This window comes from Glycine soja, chromosome 1 (genome assembly GCF_004193775.1).
Source record: "Glycine soja cultivar W05 chromosome 1, ASM419377v2, whole genome shotgun sequence".
Classification (NCBI taxonomy): Eukaryota; Viridiplantae; Streptophyta; class Magnoliopsida; order Fabales; family Fabaceae; genus Glycine; species Glycine soja.
Window position 1 is genome coordinate 37,559,393 of NC_041002.1, and position 24,663 is coordinate 37,584,055.

Sequence of the window (24,663 nt, forward strand, 5' to 3'; positions counted from 1 at the left end):
TTTATCTTAAGGTAATATCTTATTTTGGACTTTATCTTTTTCTTTTTTTAAGGTAATGCATTATTATATAAATGATATTATGAGTATATATTTATGTTTTTTTTATCATATGAATAATATATTTTTCATGAATATTGATTTTTTAAAAATATTCTTACTATTCTGCAAAAAAAAGTATCATTAATATTTTTTAATTTTTTTCCAAAACTTTAAAAAAGTGGTAATTTTTTAATAGACCAATCCATTATTTTAAAACCAATCAAACTGATCCAACTGGATTAATTAAGAAATTGGATTAGACACATAATCCATTTGATGAAATCCAACATGAACCTGTATAACCCGATGCAATCCGATCGGATTCCCAAATTAATCATGGGTTACAAGTTACTCATTTCAATACAAGAAAATGAAGGAAAGTGCCATAACAAGGATTGGACCTGCAACCTACGTTATAGATAAGCAAGCCTTACCACTAGCTTGGAGCCAATGTATTGTTATTATATTAACAAATGTGATATTTATATTTACATATTCATATTTGATATTATAAATTAACAAAACAGAACAAAACAAGACTTATCTCATAATCAGTAGTTGGCACAAAGACACCTTACTACTAGGTTAGAGGTCACTTTTTAAAATATTATTGACAAATGTTATATTTATAACATTTATATTTTATAAATATATATAATAATAACATATAACATTATATTATCGAGTCATATGATTCAATTAATAACCTATTATTATCGGTTCGGATTTCAAAATTATTGACCAATTTAATAACTAATCCAGTTTAATTAAATTTAATGTTTTTATTTTGTTAATCAAATTAAATTAATTAGATTAAATTGAAAAATAAAAAACTAAACTGACCCAATGAGACCACCTACACTCCTATTTGCTACCTAGGTAGGTACGAATCGCGTATTCTTCGTCTGCGGCCCTCTTCCTGCTTAAGTGCTAAACGCTCTTTCTCTCTCTCTCCATGTCTCCGTTCATCTCATTCGTCAATTAATAACACAAAGCAACAAGCAAACAAACCTCACTTTCTCTCTCTCTCTCTCTATCTAACTCCAACAAACAAACCCCTTCTCTCTCCACCACCTCTACTTTCTCTCTCTAGGGTTTCGTCGCGAATTCTCACTCTCGCTCCTCTGCTAACCACGTTTGTAGGGTTCCAATCCTCGCGCGAATTGCATCACAGTCTGTGATCAACCGAGTTTTGAGTCTTCTCCTTCCTCGTCGATTGCTTCCTCGGGTTAGTGAATTTTGACTCTTCCCCGCCCTTGCTTTTTTAAAGTTGACGCTTCCGAGAATTTTGATGTGTGAGAGTTTTGATTCTGCTTTAGTGTTGTTGCTCCTAGGAGCTTGGAGGATGTGAGAGAAAACGAAGCAAGGTGGGATTTTCGTGTTTTTTTTTTAAACTGTGAAAATTGGTGTTTGGGTAATTAGTGTTTTTTGGAAGAAGCTTGAATTTTGGGTTATTTTTATTAATTTTGTTGATTTTCATGATTGCTTGAGCATTTCTTAGTTGATGCCATTTTGCATTTTTTGTTGTAGACTATAAGCTGGTAAAGTTTTGAATGGTGGAAATTGTGGCTTGCTGGTTTAATGGGATTGTTGATTTTGAATGGTGCAGGCTAAAGGATTGTTGTAATCACTGACACACAAACCAAATGTTGCTGTAGGGTGTTGAGGTTTATACCGTGGTGGGTGAATGTTGTTGCTTGATGCTTGATGATAGTTTCTATGGACTTGAATGCCTCGCCAGTTCCAGAGGAAGATGAAGATATCTTTGAGGAGAAGATACATGTTGAAGAGTTTCATGAACCTGAAGAACGCATAGAAACTGGAGCTGATATAGCACGCCGGGTACCCTTCATATTTTTTTGTCTTTTTTATCCCTCTTTAGCATCATGACAGTGACAGTGTTTGTTGGCCATGTGCTTGGTGCCTTGGGCTAGGACTACTGTGACGGTTGTTTCCCAAACTATGGGATAAACTGGTGAAATTCTTTTCATTACGTAGTTTCATTAGGGCAGATTGTGACGTCAGCCTGCAACCTGCATGATGGTGGGACCCATTTTTTTATTTTAAATTTTACCAGGGATAAACTGATGCTTCAAAAATTCTTATATGACCAGACAGTATAAAAAACTCCCTATACTTTCTTTGTTTTGGTGTAAAATAAATTGATGCTTCCTGATATGAACATTTAATGCTTGAATAGCAGATACATGAATATATCATAGACTATCCATACACTATTATTTGCCCGATCTCATGATCCCTCTAGTTTTTTCTGGTATAATGATTTGAACATTTGATATTAATGCTGAACAGAACAGCTACCATCACATCTAATGGAATTAGGTCCTGGTTAATTTAGTTAATTAATGTTAGAGACCAAGCAAATAGGGAAAATGAAATGTAAGCAAGGGAATATTTGTATTGTTCTCTGACAAACAAGCAATACAGTAGGAAAACAATCCTACTGCCACAGAGCTCAGCTCCTACAGAGAGGCTGTTGCCCTCTGTCCATGACAGAATTCTCAAATTCCCCTGATGATCCTCTCTCTCTCTCTCCTAAACATTCTCTATATACCCCAATACCTGAATCATGCCTTAGACAATTTGGTTACACCAATTGCCACCTCCCTTCTTCTCTCCACACCCCCGTTCCTCCTAGCATACACCCTCCAAATCTTGGGCTTCCCATTTAAGTCCAGACCCATACTCTCAGTCCTATCAATACCCGGTCCTTCAAAAGGAGACTTGTTCTCTTGTCTCAATTGAGGAATTTGACTTCTGATGTTAAACTTGTCCTCCCATGTCGCTTCCTCTATTCCTTGGCCCATCCATTGAACTAGCACCTGGCCAATAGACTCCTCCTCTTTCGCGATGACTCTTCTGGCCTAGACAGCCTTTGGTTCCAAACTTGTAGCATCATCACAGGCCAACTCCGAGGGAAGTGACTCCTCCACACCGTAATCTTCGACAGCCTTCTTTAACAATGACCCATGAAAAATCGGGTGTATTTTAGCTGTCTCAGGCAACTGCAGTTTGTAAGCCATCACCTCTACCCTTGCCAACACCTTGAAGGGTCTATAATATTGAGGGGCTAATTTAGGATTGATTCAGGCTCCTAAAGTTAGCTGCCTGTGGGGTCTGAGCTTCAAAAAAACCCAATCACCTACCTCAAACTGCCTTTCAGTCCTCTTTTTGTCTGCTTGAGTCTTCATTTTGTTTTTGAGCTCGTTGTAACTGGTATTTTAACTGTGATGGCTTCATCCCTATCCTTCAATTCCCTTCTCACTGCCTCCACTCGCACCTCACCTGGAAGGAACCTATTGAGCACCGGAGGCTTCCTTCCATAAACAATCTCAAACGGAGACTTTCCACTTGAGGCATGAAGATTGGTATTGTACCAATATTCGGCTCATGATAACCAATGCACCCACAACTTGGGTTGATCAGCCTCAAAGCACCTCAAAAATGTCTCCGCACAGTGATTAACCACCTCGGTTTGATCATCCGTTTGTGGGTGATATGTTGTACTCATTTCACAGAAAAGTGCCTTGGAGCTTGAACAATTCCTGCCTTAAAGAGATGATAAAGATGGGGTCCCTATCATTGAGAATGGATGTTGGAACGCCTTGCAAACAAACCACTTCTCTGGTAAATATTTCAGCCAACACCCTTGCTGAATAAGGATGTTTCAAAGGAATCAAGTGGTTATATTTGGACAGCCTGTCCACCACCACCAGGATGGTCTGATACCCCTTCGATTTTGGGAGTCCCGTGATAAAATCCATCGAAATTTCTTCCCATACTTGTTCTGGAATATTCAATGCTTGTAACAATCCGCTGGTGCTGCAGCAAGATATTTTTTCCGCTGACATGTATAGCATTCCATCACAAACTGCTGAACACTCCTTTCCAAACCAGAATAAATTTGCTGCCGACCTGCTATAAGTCCTATAGTAGCCAGAATGCCCTCCTTGGGGAGTCTCATGGAATTCCTTGAGCATCTTGGGTATCCAATCTGAATTCGATGATAACACCAACCTTCCCTCATAAAACAGTGTTCTCTACTTGTACATACTTGAAATATTTGAAGTATGAAAAAATATGCACAAAAAAGGAGCCTCACCAACCACTTGGCTGATATATATATATATATATATATATGAAAAATGAACAGATAGTACAAAATAGGACTGCAACTTTTCCCCAACAAAATGACAATCAATCTCTATATGTTTAGTTCTCTCATGAAATACAAGATTAGAAGCTATGTGAAGAGTTGCCTGATTATCACAATACAACTTCATCTGCTGAACATCCCAAAATTTTAATTCTTGAAGAAGTTGTTTAATCCACACCAATTCACAAGTAAAAGGAGCCATAGCTTTATATTCTGCTTCTGCACTTGATCGGGCAACAACACTCTGTTTCTTGCTTTTCCAAGAGACAATTTTTCCTCCAAAGGATACACAATATCTAGTGGTGAATCGCCTATCTATGGGACAACCTAACCAATTAACACCACAGTACCCACAAATTTTGGGTATTTTCATTATCCTTATACAATAATCCCTGTCCTGGAGTCTTTTTGATGTATCTAAGAATGCGAATCACAACATTCCAATGGTCAATGTGAGGATCCTGTATAAATTGACTGACAGCTCCGACTACAAATGATAGATCAGGCCTTGTAATTGTGAGATAAATGAGTTTCCCAACCAGCCTTGTATACCTCTCTGGATTTGGAAAAGGTTCACCTTCATCTGACATTAACTTCTGATTTGGATCCTTAGGACTATCAATAGGCCTACAATTAGTCACACTTGTCTCCTCCAAAATGTCCAGAGCATATTTCCTCTGTGAAATGACAACACCTTCCTTTGATTGAGCCACTTCAATACCAAGGAAGTACTTTAGGCAGCCAGGGTCTTTGTTCTGAAAAATGATTGAATAAGTGTTGCGTTGGTTGGAAAATTTTGGCAGCATCATTCCTTGCAATAACAATGTCATCAACATAGACAATTAGGTAAACACACTTCCCGGGTGAAGTATGACAACAAAAAACAGAGTGATCTGCTTCATTCCAAAATTCTGAACAATATGGCTAAATTTCCCAAACCAAGCACGTGGTGACTGTTTGAGCCCATAGAGAGATCGACACAATTTACACACGAAACCATATTCCCCCTGAGCAACAAAACCAGGAGGTTGCTCCATATAGATTTTCTCCTCTAAATCACCATGAAGAAAGACATTTTTTATGTCTAGTTGATAAAGAGGCCAATGACGAATATCAGCCATAGCTAGGAAGAACTAAATAGTTGTGATCCTGGCCACAGGAGAGAAGGTGTCATAGTAATCAAGGCCATGAATCTGAGTGTAGCCTTCGGCAACCAACCGAGCCTTAAGTCGATCAAACTCACCATTAGGCCCGACTTTAACAGCATTAGCCCATCTGCAGCCAACTATCTTCTTCACAGGGGGAAAAGGAACTAATTCCCATGTGCCACTATTCTCAAGAGCTTGCATTTCAACAATCATGGCTTGTCACCAACCAGGATGATCAAGTGCCTCTTAAACATTTTTAGGAATAGTAATAGAAGACAAGGAAAGAACGAAGGAGAAATGCGATGATAACTCAAAAAATTGTAAATAGGGCGAGAATTTTGAGTAGATCGAATACCTTTCCTAATAGCAATGAGCCAATCAGAACTTGGTTCACTAGGATGTGATGTGGACGAAGGATCCGTCATATGGGAAGCTAATGGCGAAGGAAATGAATAAGGAGAACCTGCAGGCATTGAACAACTAGCTCGCTGTGTCCTGTATGGAGAAGAAGGAGAGGCACCTCACTTCCTCTCTCCACACCTTGTTTCCTCCTAGCATACACCCCCCAAATCTTGGGCTTCCAATTTAAGTCCAGGCCCATACTCCCAGTCCTATAAATTAAGAAATCTCTTTCTTTTGTCACCTTCATTGCTTGCTATGTGAAATCTTTTATATAGATTGACTTGGTCCACTAAAGTCACTTTTTGTGCTGTTGTTTGTGTAATGTCTACCTACATTTTCCTGGTTTAATGAGAAAATTTCATTTAATTGTCTTGTTTGTTATTTTGGGTTGTGAATAATTGCCATTCTGATCATAAGATTCTTCGTTAAACTAACAATGAAGAGGATAAAGTACTGGGTGCTATTGTGAACTTCTAGGGTGTGGTAATCTTGAAATGTGTCCTTTCCAAAAGGTTCCAAAATTGAAAGTTCTGAAATCTCCCCCGGCCAAGTTAGTACTTAGCATGTCTGTTTCTGAATATAGCTTGAAACATATAGTTCTTCCTAATATGGATACAAACCCTGATATTGTGAACACTGGATACAAATTGTAATGTAGACTCCTCTGTTATAATCTGACATGGCGCAATATCAAATTATATATATTTTTCTAGAGCTGTTGGAAAAGGCTAAAATCCACATACCCTGTCATGTCAAGGTAGTATTTGTCCCAGCTTAGTTTAAAAGGAAAAATTGGACGAAATAAAATTTTAAGAAAATGAGGTTTTGAAAAAGTTTTTTTTATGAGGAAATTTTTAACAAAAGGAGCTTTTGAAAGGTTAGTTTCTGGGGCTTATGGCTTTTATTTCTCCTTTTTCTTTATTTTTAAATCCTAAAATCCATTGACATGTTACCCAAGAAATTTTAACTTGAAAATATCTTTAATTTTAAAGCTCTTTTTTTAACTTCAATTTTAAAAATTTAAAGTAACTTCTAAGTTCCAAAAAAGTCAGGCCAAACACTTCCTAAGGAACTACGTCGATAGTACAGCAGCGTCAGCAATTGCCTCAAATATTCTGCCATTTTTTGAAATATTCATATATTCATGTGATAGGGTGTTTTGATTAAATTCATGGTGAAAAATAATCAATTAATTTTTCATGGTGAAGTCAAAGCAACAAAGAGTTGCTTCTACTTTCTCGTGGTGTCGCCATTATTTTGTGAGATAAAATTAATTCTTGTATGATATCCAAACACTATGAATCCATGTGGTTGCACATATGCAGGAGCAGGAATACATTTTGTATTTTTGTTACTTGCGACTTGATAGCATAAGTTTGTTAGTAGTTGAGCCTGTTTCTGGCTTGTTATTTTAATGAGTGATGGTGGTAATTGCTTTAAATACTTCATTTCGCTGTCTTGCTAGTTGCAATAAAGAAACTATGATTTATGAGATGAATTTAGGGTAATTCAAATTTATTTGCCAAATGTTAAATAATACAGAGCACACTTTATTCAATTCTGTGAGGGCTTCGCAGTAGGGCAAAATCAATCTTGTCGATATGGTTGGTGGGTAGCTCTGACTAACTCTATATGGAAGCATAGAAATCAGTTGGTTTTCGAGGGTAATCACTTTCAACCATCTAAAGTGATGGAGGATGCTTTATTCCTCAACTGGACATGGTTAAAAACCAGAGACAAACACTTCAGCATTTCTTTCAACCAATGGTCTTCTAATCTTGTGGCTTATTTTAGTTGAATTGGGCTGGGTTATTGTATATCTGTATTGGGATGGATATTTTATCCTTTGTAGTGGATTTTTGGGGGGCTTGCTTTGTTTGGGAGGCGACACTCTTAGTGTCTTGTCTTTATGTGTAATTCATCAGTACTTCTGGTACTGATTTGATATTATTAATAATATATATCTATGTTTGCCTTCCAAAAAAAAAACAGAGCATCCGAGTCAAGCAAATTTAGGCTTTGAATATTAAAAATTGTTTTCCTTCTATCTTGGCATTCCTTCACATATTGGCCATTTTTGGGTGTGTTTAAAAAAGAGTATAATCAAAATTCTCTACAGAGAGCTTTTAGCTGATTCTTTTGGGTGTATAAATTAAGCAAAATAAAAAAGGTGCTTAATAGGCAGATAGAGTTTGATAGATCTTTTTAAAACTGAAAAAAACCATAACCCCTGAAATTGTTTGTGGTATGTTAATTTATAGTTAGAGCTGGTTGGATTCCTGAACAATAATTCTTTTTGAGAGTCCAATCATACAATTGTTTGTGGTATGTTAATAAGTTTCAAGTTATTTTTTATTTTATTTTTACCTGTCTTTTCATTAACACAATTCCTGAGTTGCTGCTTATTTTTTAGGAGCGTGAAGAAAGAAAGAGACGGTTGAAGAGAGAACGACCGGATGATAGACCTGTACATGTGTCACAATCACCTGGATATGATCAGCTATTTCATACCAAGAATCAAAGATCATATGATAAAAGCAGGCTTCCTCCTGGTAAGAGTTTCTTTCCATGATCCACTTGCTGGCTTGCCTCTGGTAACCAGTGATGCTAAATTCAGATATTTCTCAATATGATTGTATCCTTGTTACAAATTATTTTTGTGGATTTATTTTGTATTGTGGATGGTAAGTGTTGTCGAAAAGTGGCTTGCCATTCGGTGGCATGGTGGGTTCTTTAATGCAGGCTATGGCAGCCGTGAGACATGGGGAGTTCATGGCATCTGCAATGGCCATGGTGGAATCTCTCTTGAGAAGAAAGAGGCAAAGGGGTTGGGTTATGTGACCTTATCCTTACCCTGTCCAAAAAATTGTTAGAAACCCAAAAAAGAATAGAAATGGGTTGTATCTTGTTGCCTGACCTGAACCCAGCCCTAAAGCCTTTAAAATCAAGAAAAAGAAAAGGGGTTGGGGCTGTGACCCGACCCAAATCTCTGTCAAAATGTTTTATAAAAGAGTCCATACCTGAAAAAAACGAGTGTTTGATTTTTGTGAGACAGAACATATAGTGACTGAATCCAACACCCAGCAACTGCAATGACCATCTGTCAACCTTTCTGGCTATTTATCTTTTACTTTGATCTCTGTGACTGTTCCACCCAATCACCATGGCCGCTGATTTTGTAATTATTTGAACTCTTGAAATTGGTGTTTTGATATCATTTTATTGTTATTTGAGGTCTAAATCTTATTATTTGAGGCTTTATGCCTATTTTTTCTACATTACAATTTTATTTCTGCAATTTTTTTAATATTTATATGAGTAATGCTATCTCCTCCTACTACCTTATAAAGAAACTATTAAATGAAAAAATAATTCATTTAATGCCTTGAAAATATAAAACGCATTCAATACTTACTATGGTTTTCAAATGTCCATAATCTGCACTCGATAACACATAGTATTTGGCTATATAACCTTTTGTTTTTTGGGGAGTAAATTTGGCTATATATTAATTTATGTTTTATGCACTTTGAGCATTTTTTTTTTTGCCCTGGGTGGGAGGGCAAGCAGGCTTTGGATTAAATGGTTCAAATGAATGTTTTTTATTTATAAAATGCGGGTGGATACCTATTTTTTATTTGCTTCAGTCATATATAAGATTATTGAAGTACATTTTGTGTCACAAATTACAATGGTTGTACATGTACATGTAGGGTGGTTGGATTGCCCTTCATCTGGCCAGGAAATTTGTTGCATGATACCTTCTAAGGTTCCACTTGGTGAATCGTTCAATGACTGCATTCCTCCTGGTAAAAGATACTCATTTAAACAAGTGATACATCAACAGAGAGTTTTAGGGAGAAAAGTAAGTAGAATTTATTCAGAAAATGTAATACTCCATTTAAATTTTTGTTTCTGTTTTTTGTTCTTCTTTGTCATTGAATTTTCTTCAACTTTTATTTTAAGAACAGGAGTAATCTAAATGAAAGGAATTTCTAGATTTTTAGCAAACAAGGAAAAATAATAAAAAGGATCCATATTTCTTGTTGTTTACCCGTTAGAATTTCTGCTGCTTGTTCTTAGCAGAACAATTTAGAGAATTTAAATGTTCTGTTTCATACAAAAAAGACTTTTTTGCATAAACTTTACTGCTTTTTACATTTTGTTCTCTTGGTTTGCAGCTTGGTCTGGTGATTGATTTGACAAATACCACTCGATACTATCCTGTGTCAGATTTAAAAAAAGAGTGCATCAAGCATGTTAAGGTTTGCAGTAGCTAAATTTTACTCACAAATTCAACGTTGTGCTATTTTTGTCTTTAAAACTGTGACACCTTTTTCTTGTCCTTACGTTTGAATATCATTGTTGTGGTTTAGATTCAATGCAGGGGGCGAGATTCTGTACCTGATAATTTATCTGTGAACCAGTTTGTCTATGAGGTCTCTTCTTTCTATATTATATTTTTGTACTACTCAATAATTATTTAGTTAGAAGAATTTAGCTTATATTATTTATGTTCCTTGGATTGAAAAGGAATACGTTGTTTACTTGTAGCTGTAGGAACTTCTTTATTACCTCAGAAATGGGGTACTTGATACTTTCTAAACTATTTGACATGTTGTATTCAAATATCATCTTTCCTTTAAATAAAGTTTTGTAAGATTTTTTTTTTTTGTAGATTCATTGTGTAACATATGGACTTCTCTTTAGTTTTTACGTATCATTATAGTTTAATATTTTAACTAGATAATTGTTGGTTAATTTTATATATATAGTAAAAAAAATTTCTTCAATTGTTTATTTATTTATATTCATATTATATACACTTGATATTTGTATTATGCCTCTCTTTTCTCTGCTTGGTGCCAGAAAACTTTTGAAACACCTAAATAAATATAAATCCATGGATGTATTGTCCTTTGTGATGAAAAAAGTTATGCTTTCTCCTGTCTCATTAGAGCAACAAATTTAGCTTTTTATTTTTATTTTTTATAAAAGACATTCATTAAGACACGAAAGAAATCATGAATAACAGAATAAGTGAGTTAGGAGGATAAGAGGTCCTCCTAAATGAAAAAAAGAAAACAAACAACAGAGAGCGAAGCGAACATCAATGAAAGAAAGCTACCCAGTCCCTTTATCTCTTTTAAATAGAACATGTGCTTTACAACAGTGGAAGTTATCCATAATATCATACTAAGTAATTATTAGTTTTTAACCATGCAATTACATTTCCAGGTTACACAATTTTTGTCACGTCAAAAGCACTCAAAAAAGTATATACTTGTTCATTGTACACATGGGCATAATCGTACAGGATACATGATCATCCACTATCTAATGCGTGCTATGTCAATGTCTGTTACTCAGGTCAGTTAGGGAGTTACCTTGTTACTGTCTGCCTCTCTCTGTCTGTTTAAGATGTTACTTAAGTTCAATATATATACTTGATTGGCCCGTTTTGTAGGCAATAAAAATATTTTCTGAAGCTCGCCCTCCAGGAATCTACAAACCTGATTACATTGATGCATTGTACTCATTTTATCATGAGAAAAAACCTGAAATGGTAGTTTGTCCTCCTACTCCGGAGTGGAAGAGATCTTCTGAATTTGATCTCAATGGTGAAGCTGTTCCAGATGATGATGATGATGGAGTACCAGGCCCTGATTTGCACGTATGGATCATTTACATGAGGAATTTTGATATTTTGGGTTTTTCTATTTTCTCTTGCTGGATGAATCTTGGACGTGCTCCTTTACTTTGACACTGTTTCCGAGTAACCAATATGCTGTTTGATGTGCTGGTTTGTTTTGAAGGTTTAGGTAGAAACAAGGAGACTAAAAATTTGGTGTCTGCATGCTGTTTGTTGTTTGGTTTATATGGTTGGAGTTGAATAGCTGTGTGTTTTAAGAACCCCCTTGCGCTAGATTTCTTTTGGCTGAGGGTTCTGCTTGAGGCTTCTCTCTGACTTTTGTCATGATTGTTTCAAGGGGGCTATAATTTCTGATATATTGTACAGCCTTGTTACATTCTTTACTTATTTTTCCTCTTTTTTCTTTTGAGGATGTCTTCTCATCCTTGTAGTTGTACTTTTCCCTTTCTCTAATAATTATTTTCTATGAATAAAAAATTGTCTTAAAATTTCTTGTAATTTACAAAAAAGTTCATTTGCCTGTTTCCATGTATTCAATTCTTCAAGTCCCTTTTTTTCCTACCAAGTGCACCATAACTGTAGCAGTTGGATATGTTAATTGAAGAAAACTAATGCAGTAATCCATTTTATGTCTGACAATGAGAGTTTGATTGTGAAGTCTGTCCTAAATTTGGGTCTGTCCAGATTGTCTAATTACATTCCTTAACAACCCACTTGTTAGGTAGTTTGATACATTATTTTTCGTCTGATGGTAATATACAATATTCTGCTCATTCCTTTGCTATTGCTATATCTTGTTGGAAATATGAATATGGGGGTGGAAGAGGGATTTGGGTCATAAGATCCTTCCCTACATGGCACGGAGAGTAGGCAGCAAAGGTTAGAAGCAAGGGGGATGGAAAGGTTGGGGAGAGCACATCCAGTTATTGATTAAGATTAGGTCTTTGGGTTAGGAGGTTCAGATCCTCAAAGTTCCGCAGTATGCTATCTTTTTTCCCCCCTTTTTTTGTGAGTGATTCTGATCTCTGTAATTGAGTTTTATCTCTATTTGTCTGTAATAAAATATAAAATATATAGTTCCTATTGTATTTGTTAGAACGAATGTAAATAGAATAAGTATGGGCTGATTTATGTTGTATGTTATTATGTAATTAGTGTGTGTATGTGTATATATCTGCTATGTTTTTCAAACAGACGGTTTCATTTTATGTCTCATTTCTTTCCATGTCAACAATATTCATGTAGAAATATTGGACCTGGTCATTTAACTTGTTTTAAACTTGACATATTTCTTGTTCTCTCAGGAGAACCATGAGACAGACACACGAATGACAAATGATGATGTTTTAGGAGATGAGATACCTACTGATCAGCAGGATGCATTGCGTCAGTTCTGTTATCAAACGCTTAAATTGGGTGTTGGGGTAAGCCTTTTTAAATGGCTGTCTTTCATGCACGAGTATATTGCTTATATTTGAGGACTGTTTTAAAATTAAAACGTTTCAGTTTTATGATTTCATTGTGTCTTTCCATTTTTTGTTCAATTACATTATAATAAAAGGAATTGATGGTAAGTATTCCAGTGCTAGTTGTTTTGTTATCATGTGATCCTATGTCTTTTTGTTTGTCACACTGGCTTTATTGGTAGTATTCTTTCAAAAGCTGTTTATGTGACTTCATTGGCTTAATTATATATTTGGTCCCTTGATTATAATTAAAAGTTCAATCGGGTCCCTCAATTATTAAAAAGTTCAATCAGCTCCTTTAGTTATTTAAAAAAATTCAATTGGATTCCTCAATTATTAAAATGCTCAGTTAGGTTCTTTAATTGTTTTAAAAAAGTTCAATTGGTCCCCTCAATTATTAAAAAATTCAATCAGATCCTTTAATTGTTTGAAACACTACAATTGAGTCTAAGAAATCCCTTTGAAAATTTCTATATTTCATTACACAAAAAGGACCTGATTGTAGTGTTTTAAATAATTAAAGGACCTAATTGAATTTTTAAATTATTGAGGGACTCAATTGTAGTATTTTAAACAATTAAAGGAGTTGATTGAACTTTTTAATAATCGAGAGACTCAGTTGAACTTTTAATTATAATCAAGGGATCAATTTTATAATTAAGCTGACTTTATTTTCTCCTTTCATTTTTAATGATTTTCTACTTCATGTATCCCCCATGCTTGGCATAGCTATTTCACTAATTATTGGTATGCAGGCCAGGGGACACACACAATTTCCAGGTTCACACCCAGTTTCTCTCAACAGGTTCTGTTTATCTGAAACTTATTGTGATTTGATATGTTAATTTAATTATACGTTAAACTTGTAGGCTGCTTTTTCTTTTGCTACTGTACTTGTATTTGTTGCCTTTGACCCATTATATGCTTGTAGTGCTTTGCATTATATTCCTAATGTGCATTCTTTTTACTTTGTCTAGAAAAATGATTAATGCATGACATTGGGATAATATAAAAAAATATTTCTTTTCATAGTTTTGTCTGGTGGTTAATTTTCATGGGACCTTTAATTATATCCTGGCATTTATCTTGTTTAAAGATTTAATATAACTAACTAGTTTATACCCTATCTATCAGTTGCATATAAAATAGGTAAGGGAATGGTTTCTTAAATGCCTCCATATTCTACCAGAAAATTGAAGCCATCATCTTTATATAACTTTTTTGTATCATCATTTGTGGGAAGAGGGTGGCAGTAAGGGGCATTTCATCATTTGTAATCTCTTTTCAAATATATCAGATTTGGCATAGGAGGTTTAGATAGTTGACAGACGTCAATTTATCGCCCAATTTTTGTTGCTTATTTTTTTATAACTGTAATTGGTGAGAAGCTTTTAGTTTTTTACTTTTTTTGCCATTACTAAAAGACAAGTGTTTTTGTCAACGTGAGTAAGAAATAAAAATAGGGTTTTGCTAACAAGTGCTCTAAGAGAATTGGTTAAGGGCATTAAGTACGCCCTATAAATGCTTCTAATAATTTAAAAAAGCATTGCATACACCCTATAAAAACTAACGTATCCTAGTTCCAAAAGGCTCCTTGTTGTTGTGAATGTATAGGCCTATGTGGGAGGGTCATTGTACACAACCTTTTCCTTGTGTATGCAAAGAGGCTGTTTCTAGATTTGAATCCATGACCATAAAATACACCGTGTAAATGCCATAAAAATAATGTTTATCACTCTATCAATTACTTACTCTCTATCACCCTGTTAATTTAATAATTTGAGTTTCAAGACCTTAATTGGTTTTACATTATATTTGATTATTTTTTATTCCTTAATATGTGCCCCAAAGGGCAAACCCGAAAACTAAATCTCTTTGTTTTTGTTATTGTATCAACAACTAAATATGTTGCTTAAATTGTAATTTATTTAGGCACTATTGAAGATTTGCAAATTACTAGTTGTATTGATTTCACAACACTGTTCCTTAATAATCTGATATTTTTCCATAATTTGATAAAATCTGGTTATGTTGCCATGCAGGGATAATTTGCAATTGTTACGACAACGCTATTATTATGCAACATGGAAAGCAGATGGTACAAGATATATGATGCTAATAACAATGGATGGATGTTACTTGATTGATAGAAGTTTTAATTTTCGAAGGGTCCAAATGAGGTTTCCTTGCAGAAGTACAAATGATGTGCGTGTGCTACTTTATATTTGAAATTTCTGATAATGTTAGTTAGAGCTGATTTAATTTAATTCATAGATTTTACGCGTTAGAGCATCTCCAAAGCTGGACCCTTTCTTTGGTTCTTAACTCATTTTGGTGGGTCGTATTATGACATCAGATTTAACAGCTTCAAATACTTTTTACTCCAATAATGAAACCACCTAAGAACTCAAAATAGAATTTCTGCTAAAAAAACCTACATGCTTTGTTCTAAAAAAACGTTTTAATATTTAAAACCGATTCTTATATAAGAGCCAGTCTTACAACATGGCTTCTCAGTCTCTTCCAACGGTGGACCTGGATAAGAACTTGAACTTGTGCTTAAGAACCTGGTAAGAACTACTGCTGGAGATGCTCTTAATACCATTGTCAGCTATAAATTGTGGCAGTCACTAAAAGTTATCTAATAAGGCTGTAACTTAGTTAATGATTAGTTCCTAATTGGCTCCTTAATTGGTTGTAATAATTATATACTATATACTATAAAGTATAAAAAAGAGATCAGTGTGCAATCACTTTCTTCATTTGGATTGTGCATTTCTCACTCTATTCCCCATTGCCCTGCCTCCCTCCTCCTTTTGTTATTGGTTTTCAAGAGTTATGAGCTACCTTGGATGACCAGTAACTGTCACCAGAAATGGAAAGGTATTACTGGTCATAACCAACAATGCCACCACCATCTGAAAACTCCACACCCTACCTGATTTTGTGAACTTTGCTGCCCAAGCATTATTTGTTTACCATTGGTGTTCTCCTTCATTTGGGCTGAGCATTTTCCTATGACTTTAGAAATTCGTCATTTGTATCAAGCTTCATGCTTATGATCTAGACTGGTCATAAAGTGGGAGTGCTATATGTAGCACATAGGCAAATACCTTCACCAACAATAGTTATGATGAATGATTTAAGTTAGCCTGGGATTAGGCTGTAAGATAGCTATCTATTGGCTCTTAATGAGCTCCTTGATTAATTGTAGTTATACTATAAATAAGAAATCAGTGATCAACCTAGAGAGATATACAAATTCTCTCAAGATCTCTTTTTACATTAATGATGCACAAACTAATATTGTTATCTTTGGGTTCTAAGGGTTTGGGCGAGAAGACCCACCACTTCACATTACTTGATGGTGAGATGGTTATTGATACATTGCCAGATTCACAGAAGCAGGAGAGAAGATACCTTATATATGATCTGATGGCAATCAACCAAGTATCAGTAATAGAGGTTTGGTTTATATGTAATTGGCTAATTGCACAAATTAATACTGGATGATCTCTTTTCTGTTTTAAACTAATACATGAACCAACATTGGGGATAGAGAAATCACTTGTTTGTGGTTGCGATTATCTGTAACTTGTATTACACTGTTGAAAAATACTAAAAATTGTATTGCAGCCCAATTCTTTTCTTAATGTCAAGATCTTGTGCCTGTCTATATAATTTCTCACTGTCTTTTGAAAAACTGGCAGATGAATTTAAACTAATGTCCCACTAGATTGTCTGACTTTGTACTTATTGTAGCGAGATAAACTACACCTCCTTTTGTCTGTAATATGAGTATATTGTTTATTTTTTCTTTCTCTTTTTAATTTAGGTTCATATTTTGACAAGAAACTACAGAAATTTTGCTATAATAGTAGAGTCAAGGTCTATTCTAATAAAAAAAATGCTCATATCATTTTGACTGAGTTCTTTGTAAAAAAACATTATTTGTGACTGTTGGGTGGAAGTCATACCACCAGTTTTTAAGTATATGGAATCAATATTACAAATTGATGGTGAAATTAATGAAGATGTCTCATAGAGGATACAAGCTGAGTGTTTAAAATGGAGAAAGGTATTGGGGGTTGTTTGTGACTATGAAGCTCAAAGGAAAGTTTAATCATATACGACCAACTATACTTTATAATAGTGAATGTTGGGCTCTTAAGTGATAACAAGAACAAAAAGTGGGTGTAGCAGAAATGAGCATGCTAGGATGGATGTATAGTCACATAAAAAGGGACAACATACAAGATGATTATACACAAGGAGGTATTGGTGTGTGAAACCTATGGAGGAAAGGGTGACAAAAAATCAATTAAAGTGGTTTGGGCATGGACAAAGAAGGCCGCTAGAGTCATCGATGAGGAGAGTAGACCACATGTTTTTTATTCCTGTGAAAATGGTTAGAGGGAGACCAAGAAGGACATTAGAGGAAGTTATTAAAAGGGATGTCATGGTGAGTAATATCCCTGAGAATTTGGTTTTTAATCAAGCTTAATGGCATGTGATCCATGTAGTTGACTTTGCCTTGTGGGATGAGATAAGGCTATTGTTGTTATTGTTTTATTTGCTAGGACGTCTAGTTCCTTTTAGGTTCATCAATTGAGTGACTCATTTGAAACCTCTGAATAAGGTCAATCAAGGTTGAAATGGTCAATATGTATTGGTTGTAGTATTGAATTCACAATTTCGTTTATGAAATATTTGAAACCTCTGAATAAGGTCAATAAAGTTTGAATAGTCAATATGTATTGGTTGTAGTATTGAATTCACATTTTCATTTGTCAAATAACTTTATCTAAGAAATGCTTTGGTGAAATTTTGAGGGAGGCTTTTGTGGAAAATCTTGGTTTGATGAATTATAATTTGAAATGCTTGACTAGTTTTTCATTTTTTATTTTTATATTTTCTCGGTTTTATTTCTTGTCATCCTTTGAGTCTTTGATATGAAGTTTTTGTAACCGTGAATGATTATTGATTTATAGCTCAAACTTGGTGCAGCGTCCCTTCTATGAACGGTGGAAGATGCTTGAGAAAGAAGTGATTGAACCTAGGAATCACGAACGACACCATATATATCAGAGCAGAAATCCTTACTATAGATATGATCTGGAACCATTCAGGGCATGGATCTCTAACCTTAATTGGTCATAAAATACTTCACTTCATTTTACCCTTGGGGCTTCATTATTAATATGCTTGCAATGTTGTTTAGGTGAGGAGGAAAGACTTTTGGTTGCTCTCTACTGTCACAAAGCTTTTAAAGGAATTCATTAAAAGACTCTCACATGAGGCAGATGGTCTCATATTTCAGGTGGGTTGTGATCAATGATCCCTTTCAATACCTCATAGGTCAGGCACATGGTTCATTCCTTCTTCCAAATCCTTGTTAATGAACATAGTGTTTTTTTCTGCTTTCTTTTGATATTGAACCCAATGGAGGTTGTTACTGACAATATTGATTACCAGGGTTGGGATGATCCTTATATACCTCGTACTCATGAAGGACTATTGAAGTGGAAATATGCTTATCTGAATTCAGTTGATTTTCTTTTCGAGGTAGTATCATCAATCATCACCTTATTTCATATGGTGTTGGGATATCACTTGTGATGTCTCTTGGTCAGTTATAGTTTGTTGTTTGATGCAGCCAACTAATTTGTAGTTGGCTTATGTTGACAGGTTGATGGTGATCGTGAGCTACTTTTTCTCTATGAACGGGGAAAGAAGAAACTCTTGGAAGGGAATAGGGTTGAATTCACAGGTCAGACAAACTTTTTATTTGATAGATACAATTTTTATTCTCATGGGGTGAGGGTTGCTCCTCACTTATATACATTATCTTGGCTTTATTTTTAGCCGATATGGGACTAAGGTTTTTCCCAATAAGAAGTTATATTTTTTTTTATGGAATAGTGCTTTAGTAATATTTTATTCAGTGAATGACTTTGTTCACTTTTCTGATAAGTTTTTTATTGTCTTGTTTTAGAGTTTGTATTTTCTAGTCTATATTTTGTTTGTTTCACACGTTGCAATTGCTTACTGAAAACTTGAACTCTGCAGATGGTTCAGATCCCTCACTTTATTCTGGAAAGATAATTGAATGTTCTTGGGATTTTGACAAACTGGAATGGAAGTTTATGCGAATCAGAACAGACAAATCAACTCCGAATGAGTTTAATACTTACAGGAAGGTGTAATCCCAACTCCTATTTTCTAATTTCCCCTCTTCTAATCTGTGCTTGGCTTTAGCCATTTTCTCTGTTCATTGTAGGTCATGCGAAGCATAAGAGACAACATCACCGAGGAAGATTTGTTGAATGAAATAAGTGAGATAATTCGCCTTCCCATGTATGCTGACAGGATCAGAATTGATAGTAAAGCGAATCAGCATGCTAATGTCGCAAGGCGAAGGTGATTTGGTGGTGGTTTAGATCAGATCAGGGACTTTTATGCCTTCAATCTTTACATTGGTGGTAGTGGGTGACATCAAGTGAAAACAAGATTTCGTGTATACCCCGATACTTGTCTCTGGGATTTGAATGAAATTGTATTGGTTTTGGCTATGTATTTTGGCCATCATCCAAAAGTTGCTTATATTATGTAGTTAGTTAGTCCTTGCGGTAAGTATTGCTGTGCTGCTGAGCTGTATGGTGCAGTTAGTACGGCTCAAATTCCGGCTTGAATCCATTTACTATGGTTGTCCAGATCAAGAGAGTTAGGTTTAGAATCTCAAATCTCAATGTATATTATCAATTTTCTTTTAGTGATTCTAAGTTGTTCAAAGGGTAGCCGTTTCTTAGAGTCAAGTTCCATTACATGGGTAGAATTTCCCCTGTATGTGAATATTAATTTTAGTAGTAACAAGCCTTCCATTCTCTCTAATGTTTTGTGGATGTGGAAGTGTTATCATGCGTTTAGGCTGTGTCATCAGTGCCTGAATCAGATTTGTTACTTAGCACGTTTGATGGTAGCCCAATCACTGCTACTCGTTCTATTAGTAGCTCTGGAAATCTACCATGTTGTTGTTCTGGAAGGATGTGAAGGGAGGCAATTGTGTGAACTGTTTGACAGTGGTGAAAATGTTTAAGGTTTAGATAAATGGGTGTGGAAAAGAAACCAGTGTTAATTTGCTAGCCTCATTTTCATGATGAACGACTAAGTTAAGAATATTTACAAACACCAAACCCCATGTAACAGTGAAATTTCATTTTTTTTCAACGATTCTTTATACAGTTGAACGTTGCTTCCTACAGTTCCATTACTTTCGTATTTATATTTCTAAACAAATTGTCTGTTTCGCAAACGGAAGAAATTGATCACCTAGTAATTGCTAAGAGGAAAGGAAAAATAGAAACGCACCAATGGTTTTGTACACCTGGTGTTCACTTGAACTAATGGTTTTTGTTTTATAGGTGATTAAGAGTGAATGAACATTAACAATGTGTTTGGATGGGAAAATTAAGATAGGTAAAGTATTTCAACATGGATATTAAAATGCCTTCCTATCATGTAATTTGTTTGGATGATATATTTTAAAAGTAATTAAAATATTGTCATTTTTTAAAAGCATTTTAATATACTAACTTAACAGTATTTCAAATTTTCACAAAAAACAAAGGAATTAAAATTCCTCATTGCACACCAGCTCTCTCTCCCTCTCTCGGCGGCATCACGAGATATCACCTCCCTCTTTCTCTGCTCTTTGATTCTAGGTTCGTCTGCACCTCATTGATCCATGCCATCACCTCTTCCTTTTCCACACTTCTTTCTCTTCAATCCTTTTCTTTGTTTTTTTCTTAATTGTTTATTGTTCCATTTTTTTTATTTTGATCAAGGAGTTTTCAATTTTTGGGGTTCATGCAATTGAACGTCATCGAGCTGGTTTTTTTTTATGATTGAGGTTTTTGGTTTGTGTTCTGTTCTTAATAAATTTTGGGGAGGGCAGTGTTTTATAAGGTTAATTAATATCGGTTCAGAGGAAGCAGTTGGGTTTGTTTTTTTGGGTTCTCAATTGGATCACTGTTGTTCGTAAGCACGCAGAAGTGGTTGTAGATGATGATGTTATCTTTTTTGTCTTTAAGAAATATTGTAAAATATGTAATCGATCACAAGTTAGTTTAACTACAATTTCAGACTCTGATACTCTACTCTACTCCTGTATTGGTTTTATTTACTAAAGTTGGTTGGTATTATATTTATATGAAAGCAGTCATACAATTCAAAATTGAATTAGAATACAATACTGTACTAAATACCTGTAAGTCTGTAATGTGTTAATAATAAATAAAAAGCTATCTAATATTCTTCTAACTTGACAGAGACGTCCACCAATTGATACAGGCAAGGGAAAGCTGAATCTGGTAAGTTTTCTAATTTTAGTTTTCTATTTTTATGTTGTTACTGTTATCCTAATCTGTTATACATAATAGTGACACACGTTCTTTGCTTTTGAGTGAAAATTATTAATTCAAGGCAGGCTAGGTACTTGGAAGTTGTGTTAATTGTGCTTATAGTTCCAAATAATTGTAACTGTCTAATGGAATCTTGGTAAACATGCTCAAGCAATAGTGGGTTTAATACTGATGTAACATTCGAAAAAGACTTTGAATTGAGAGCTCAAAATCATATATATTTGGGAAAACAGTGTTCTTGGGGCATGTTTTCTGACTGAGTAATAATAAACATTTAGTCCGAGTCTTATCAATTTTCTATCTCAATCATTAAGTGCTATAAAAGTAGAATAGTTCTGATTCTGAAAACTGGACAAGCTGGTCTGAACTGGAAAAGTGGATCAATGGCCAGACAGTCATGCTTCCAGATTAACTAAGAACCACAATACTTAAAACTGGCTTTGAAAGCAGTAAACTGGGGAGACTTCCCTTTATTGGTTCAATGACTGGTATGGTCTTCAAAACCTTGATATGGAGTGAGGAAATGTCTGTAATTCACTAGTTAGTGAAATTCTTCTGATTAATTGTATTTCAAAACACATCAGGAAATTTGATTTTTAGGATTAGGAGTTTGTAGGTTCTGTTTACCCAATGGCATCTGATTTTTTTCAAGTAATAGTCGTTAAAGATCTAGATGTGAGATTTGACGAGTGATTATTTAATTGTTGTTGGAAATTGCTATTTAAAATTTCTCCCTTTGCTCCCCTCTATTATTCTGCCTTTTATTTAAATCTGATTTGCAAAGTATGTTCTGGTAGTTACTGTTCAATCCCATAGAACAACTGTTGAATGTGTCTTTTTTCTTTTTTGTTATCTTCAACAATATAATTTTATGAAGTATGCTGAGACCCTAATGTTGTTTACAGTGATAATATTGTGATGCTACTCAGTACTCATTTCATAATATAGCTTTCTTTTCTTTTCTTTTTCAATACTGATAATTGCTTGCTATGGTTTTGGTGCAAGTGCAGAAACTTCAGAAGCAGCACAATTGTATTCCAGATGAACACTATGTGCAGACACTGAGACATTTATTCCATCATCATTATCTATGTTTTTTTTTTTTGGGGGGGGGGGGGGGGGGGGGGGGTGTTCTTCAATCCTATTTATTCTTGCTTCTGCTTTATTCACAAATTACCTTGATAAAATGTTGTCATTGATGAACAGTAAATTTTTAAGGGTTAATTTGCATGGATATTGTTTGTAATCTTAATATGCAATGCTCTTCTCTTATAGATGCATGACCTTGAAGGTGAAATTGAACCTAGAATATTGACCTATACCACAATTTTAAAACAATAATCACAGGAAATAGTAAGTTAAAATATAAAGAATAGTTTTTTCAGTAACATCTGGAAATTTTGTTTAGGCTAGTTGGAATTCTGATGGCAGATTGAAAACCAGGCTCTCTTCCAAGGTCTTCTGAACCTTCATCACAAATTTTTTAACTTTTATCATTTTATTTTTTGTTGTTGTTGCATTTTGGGGATTTCTCTGTCTATCCAAGCTATCCATAGTCTCCAAACTTATCGATTAGCAGTGGTTAACACATTGGTTCTGTTTCTCAAGTGAAATAGTGTTGTGGTGCGTGAACTCACATGCACAGTGTTATAAGTTTTGTTTACATATATGGGGATTTTAGTCGAAATGGTATAATTTAATTTAAATTAAAAATTTGGATTACATATCATTCATCTTTAATATTTTACAGAGTATTTTTTAATCCAAGTTTTTTTTTGTGTTACTACAAGAATATTATGTAAGATTCAAAATTGTTTAGCATTAAAATTATTTTGATTATTTAATTATTAAATATTAAAAAAATTGATTATTAAATATTGTATAGCATTAAATTTATTTTTAATATTTAACTATTTAAAAAATGACTCATATTTATTTTCATTCAATATTGAAATTTTAATTTTTAAATAAATATTTAAAAATAAAAATTTGAATTTCATTGAAATTGAATTACTTTATCGAAACAAGGAAATTAAAAGACAAGCAATTGAATTGCCTCATCCAAACAAAATATTTACAAAATGAAAGGAATTTAAATCAAGACAATTAAAATGTTGTGCATTTGAATTTTCTAGAAATTTCTAAATCCCCCATCCAAACACATGGTAATTGTATGTAATTATTCGTGTAGTTAATAGTGTTATTAGGTCATTGAAATGTCGAATGATGGCTATTTTTTGTTTACCAATTGATTAATAGTGATGAGGTTAATGATTGTCACATAATTATATGTGAAAATATAGTTAATTTTGTCTTATGAGTAGTTAAAAGTAGTAAATGAGAAAGATTTGTTTAAACTTATTTGTTGAAATAAGGGTTTATTTTAATAAAATAAGTAATTTTTTTGTTTTTTAGTGTGTTTATCTAAATTGTTACGGTCAAAATAAATTAGTTTTTTGTTTATTTTAAAAATTAAAAAAATGATTATATAAAAATGTTTATTTTAAAGCTATTTTTTTAAGTTTAAATAAACTTGTCGTTTATATTGATACACCTTGGAAAATGAGAAGAACATCAACAAGGTACTCCAATGCTTAATGGATAAGGTATTTCAGTTCACTTTTAATTTTTTTTAATAGTTAAAAAACTTGTTTGATTGTTTGGTAAACGAGTTTTTTTAGTAATTTCTAACGTTTTTTTTAGATGTTTCTTATGTTTGTTTGGCAAGACATATTAGTTAGTTTTTAACTTTTTTCATTAGCTAAAAAACTTATTTGACTTTTTGGTAAATAAGTTTTTTAGTAACTTCTAACGTTTTTTAAAACATTACTTGAAATAATATTTTTTAAAGTGTCAATTTTTAGCTTTTTTTTTGAAATTTTATAAATAAAAAGCTAGAAGTGTTTAAAATTAATTTAATACTAAAATTAGAAAGTCAAAGGGGTCTGACTCAATTGGTTGAACATGACTTATGAATTATTGTAAACCACTTGACATGTCTTCAATTCTTACAGATAAAAAAACACTACAAAATATATTTTTATCCAAAAAATCATATAATTTTTTAATAAAAATATTACATATATTTTCATTTATGTAATTTTACATTTTCAATTATTTTAGCAGATAATTTTACCAAATACTTGTGATTCAATAACATAGTTTTTGTGCTTTCAGCTACTAATTAACTTTTCGGCTTTCAAATAGTTTTGTCAAACATAGCGTTTTTTAAAACACTAACTTCTAACTTTTTATATTTATTTTCTTTTTGTCCTTACATTTATTAGATTTCCTTTTTTAAGCATTTCTATTTATGATAAAGTTTAATTATTTTTACCCCTTTTTTTTACATGTGATA

General features: G+C 33.8%; 1 protein-coding gene and 1 long non-coding RNA gene across 7 annotated transcripts; both read left to right on the plus strand.

Moving 5' to 3' along the window:
• The first annotated feature begins 915 nt into the window (after positions 1-915).
• On the plus strand, positions 916-20,112 carry LOC114415507 (mRNA-capping enzyme-like). 6 transcript variants are annotated; one of them, XM_028380239.1, is made up of 19 exons: positions 916-1,267; positions 1,359-1,406; positions 1,649-1,881; positions 8,180-8,318; positions 9,480-9,631; positions 9,948-10,031; positions 10,143-10,205; positions 11,005-11,136; positions 11,234-11,440; positions 12,724-12,843; positions 13,641-13,690; positions 14,928-15,090; positions 16,213-16,350; positions 17,893-18,015; positions 18,107-18,205; positions 18,361-18,450; positions 18,574-18,655; positions 18,955-19,085; positions 19,166-20,112. In XM_028380239.1, exons 3-19 carry the CDS (start codon positions 1,747-1,749, stop codon positions 19,307-19,309), a joined length of 2,052 nt encoding a protein of 683 aa, XP_028236040.1. In that variant the 5' UTR covers positions 916-1,267; positions 1,359-1,406; positions 1,649-1,746; the 3' UTR covers positions 19,310-20,112. The 6 variants fall into 6 exon arrangements, with proteins under 6 accessions (XP_028236040.1, XP_028236066.1, XP_028236048.1 ...); XM_028380265.1 differs by having other exon boundaries at positions 1,698-1,881; XM_028380247.1 differs by having other exon boundaries at positions 1,374-1,406.
• A 396-nt stretch (positions 20,113-20,508) lies between these two features.
• On the plus strand, positions 20,509-22,422 carry LOC114415535. The gene is made up of 3 exons (XR_003667366.1): positions 20,509-20,606; positions 21,213-21,254; positions 22,316-22,422. It is a non-coding gene; the product is annotated as an uncharacterized LOC114415535 (long non-coding RNA).
• The last annotated feature ends 2,241 nt before the right edge of the window (positions 22,423-24,663 follow it).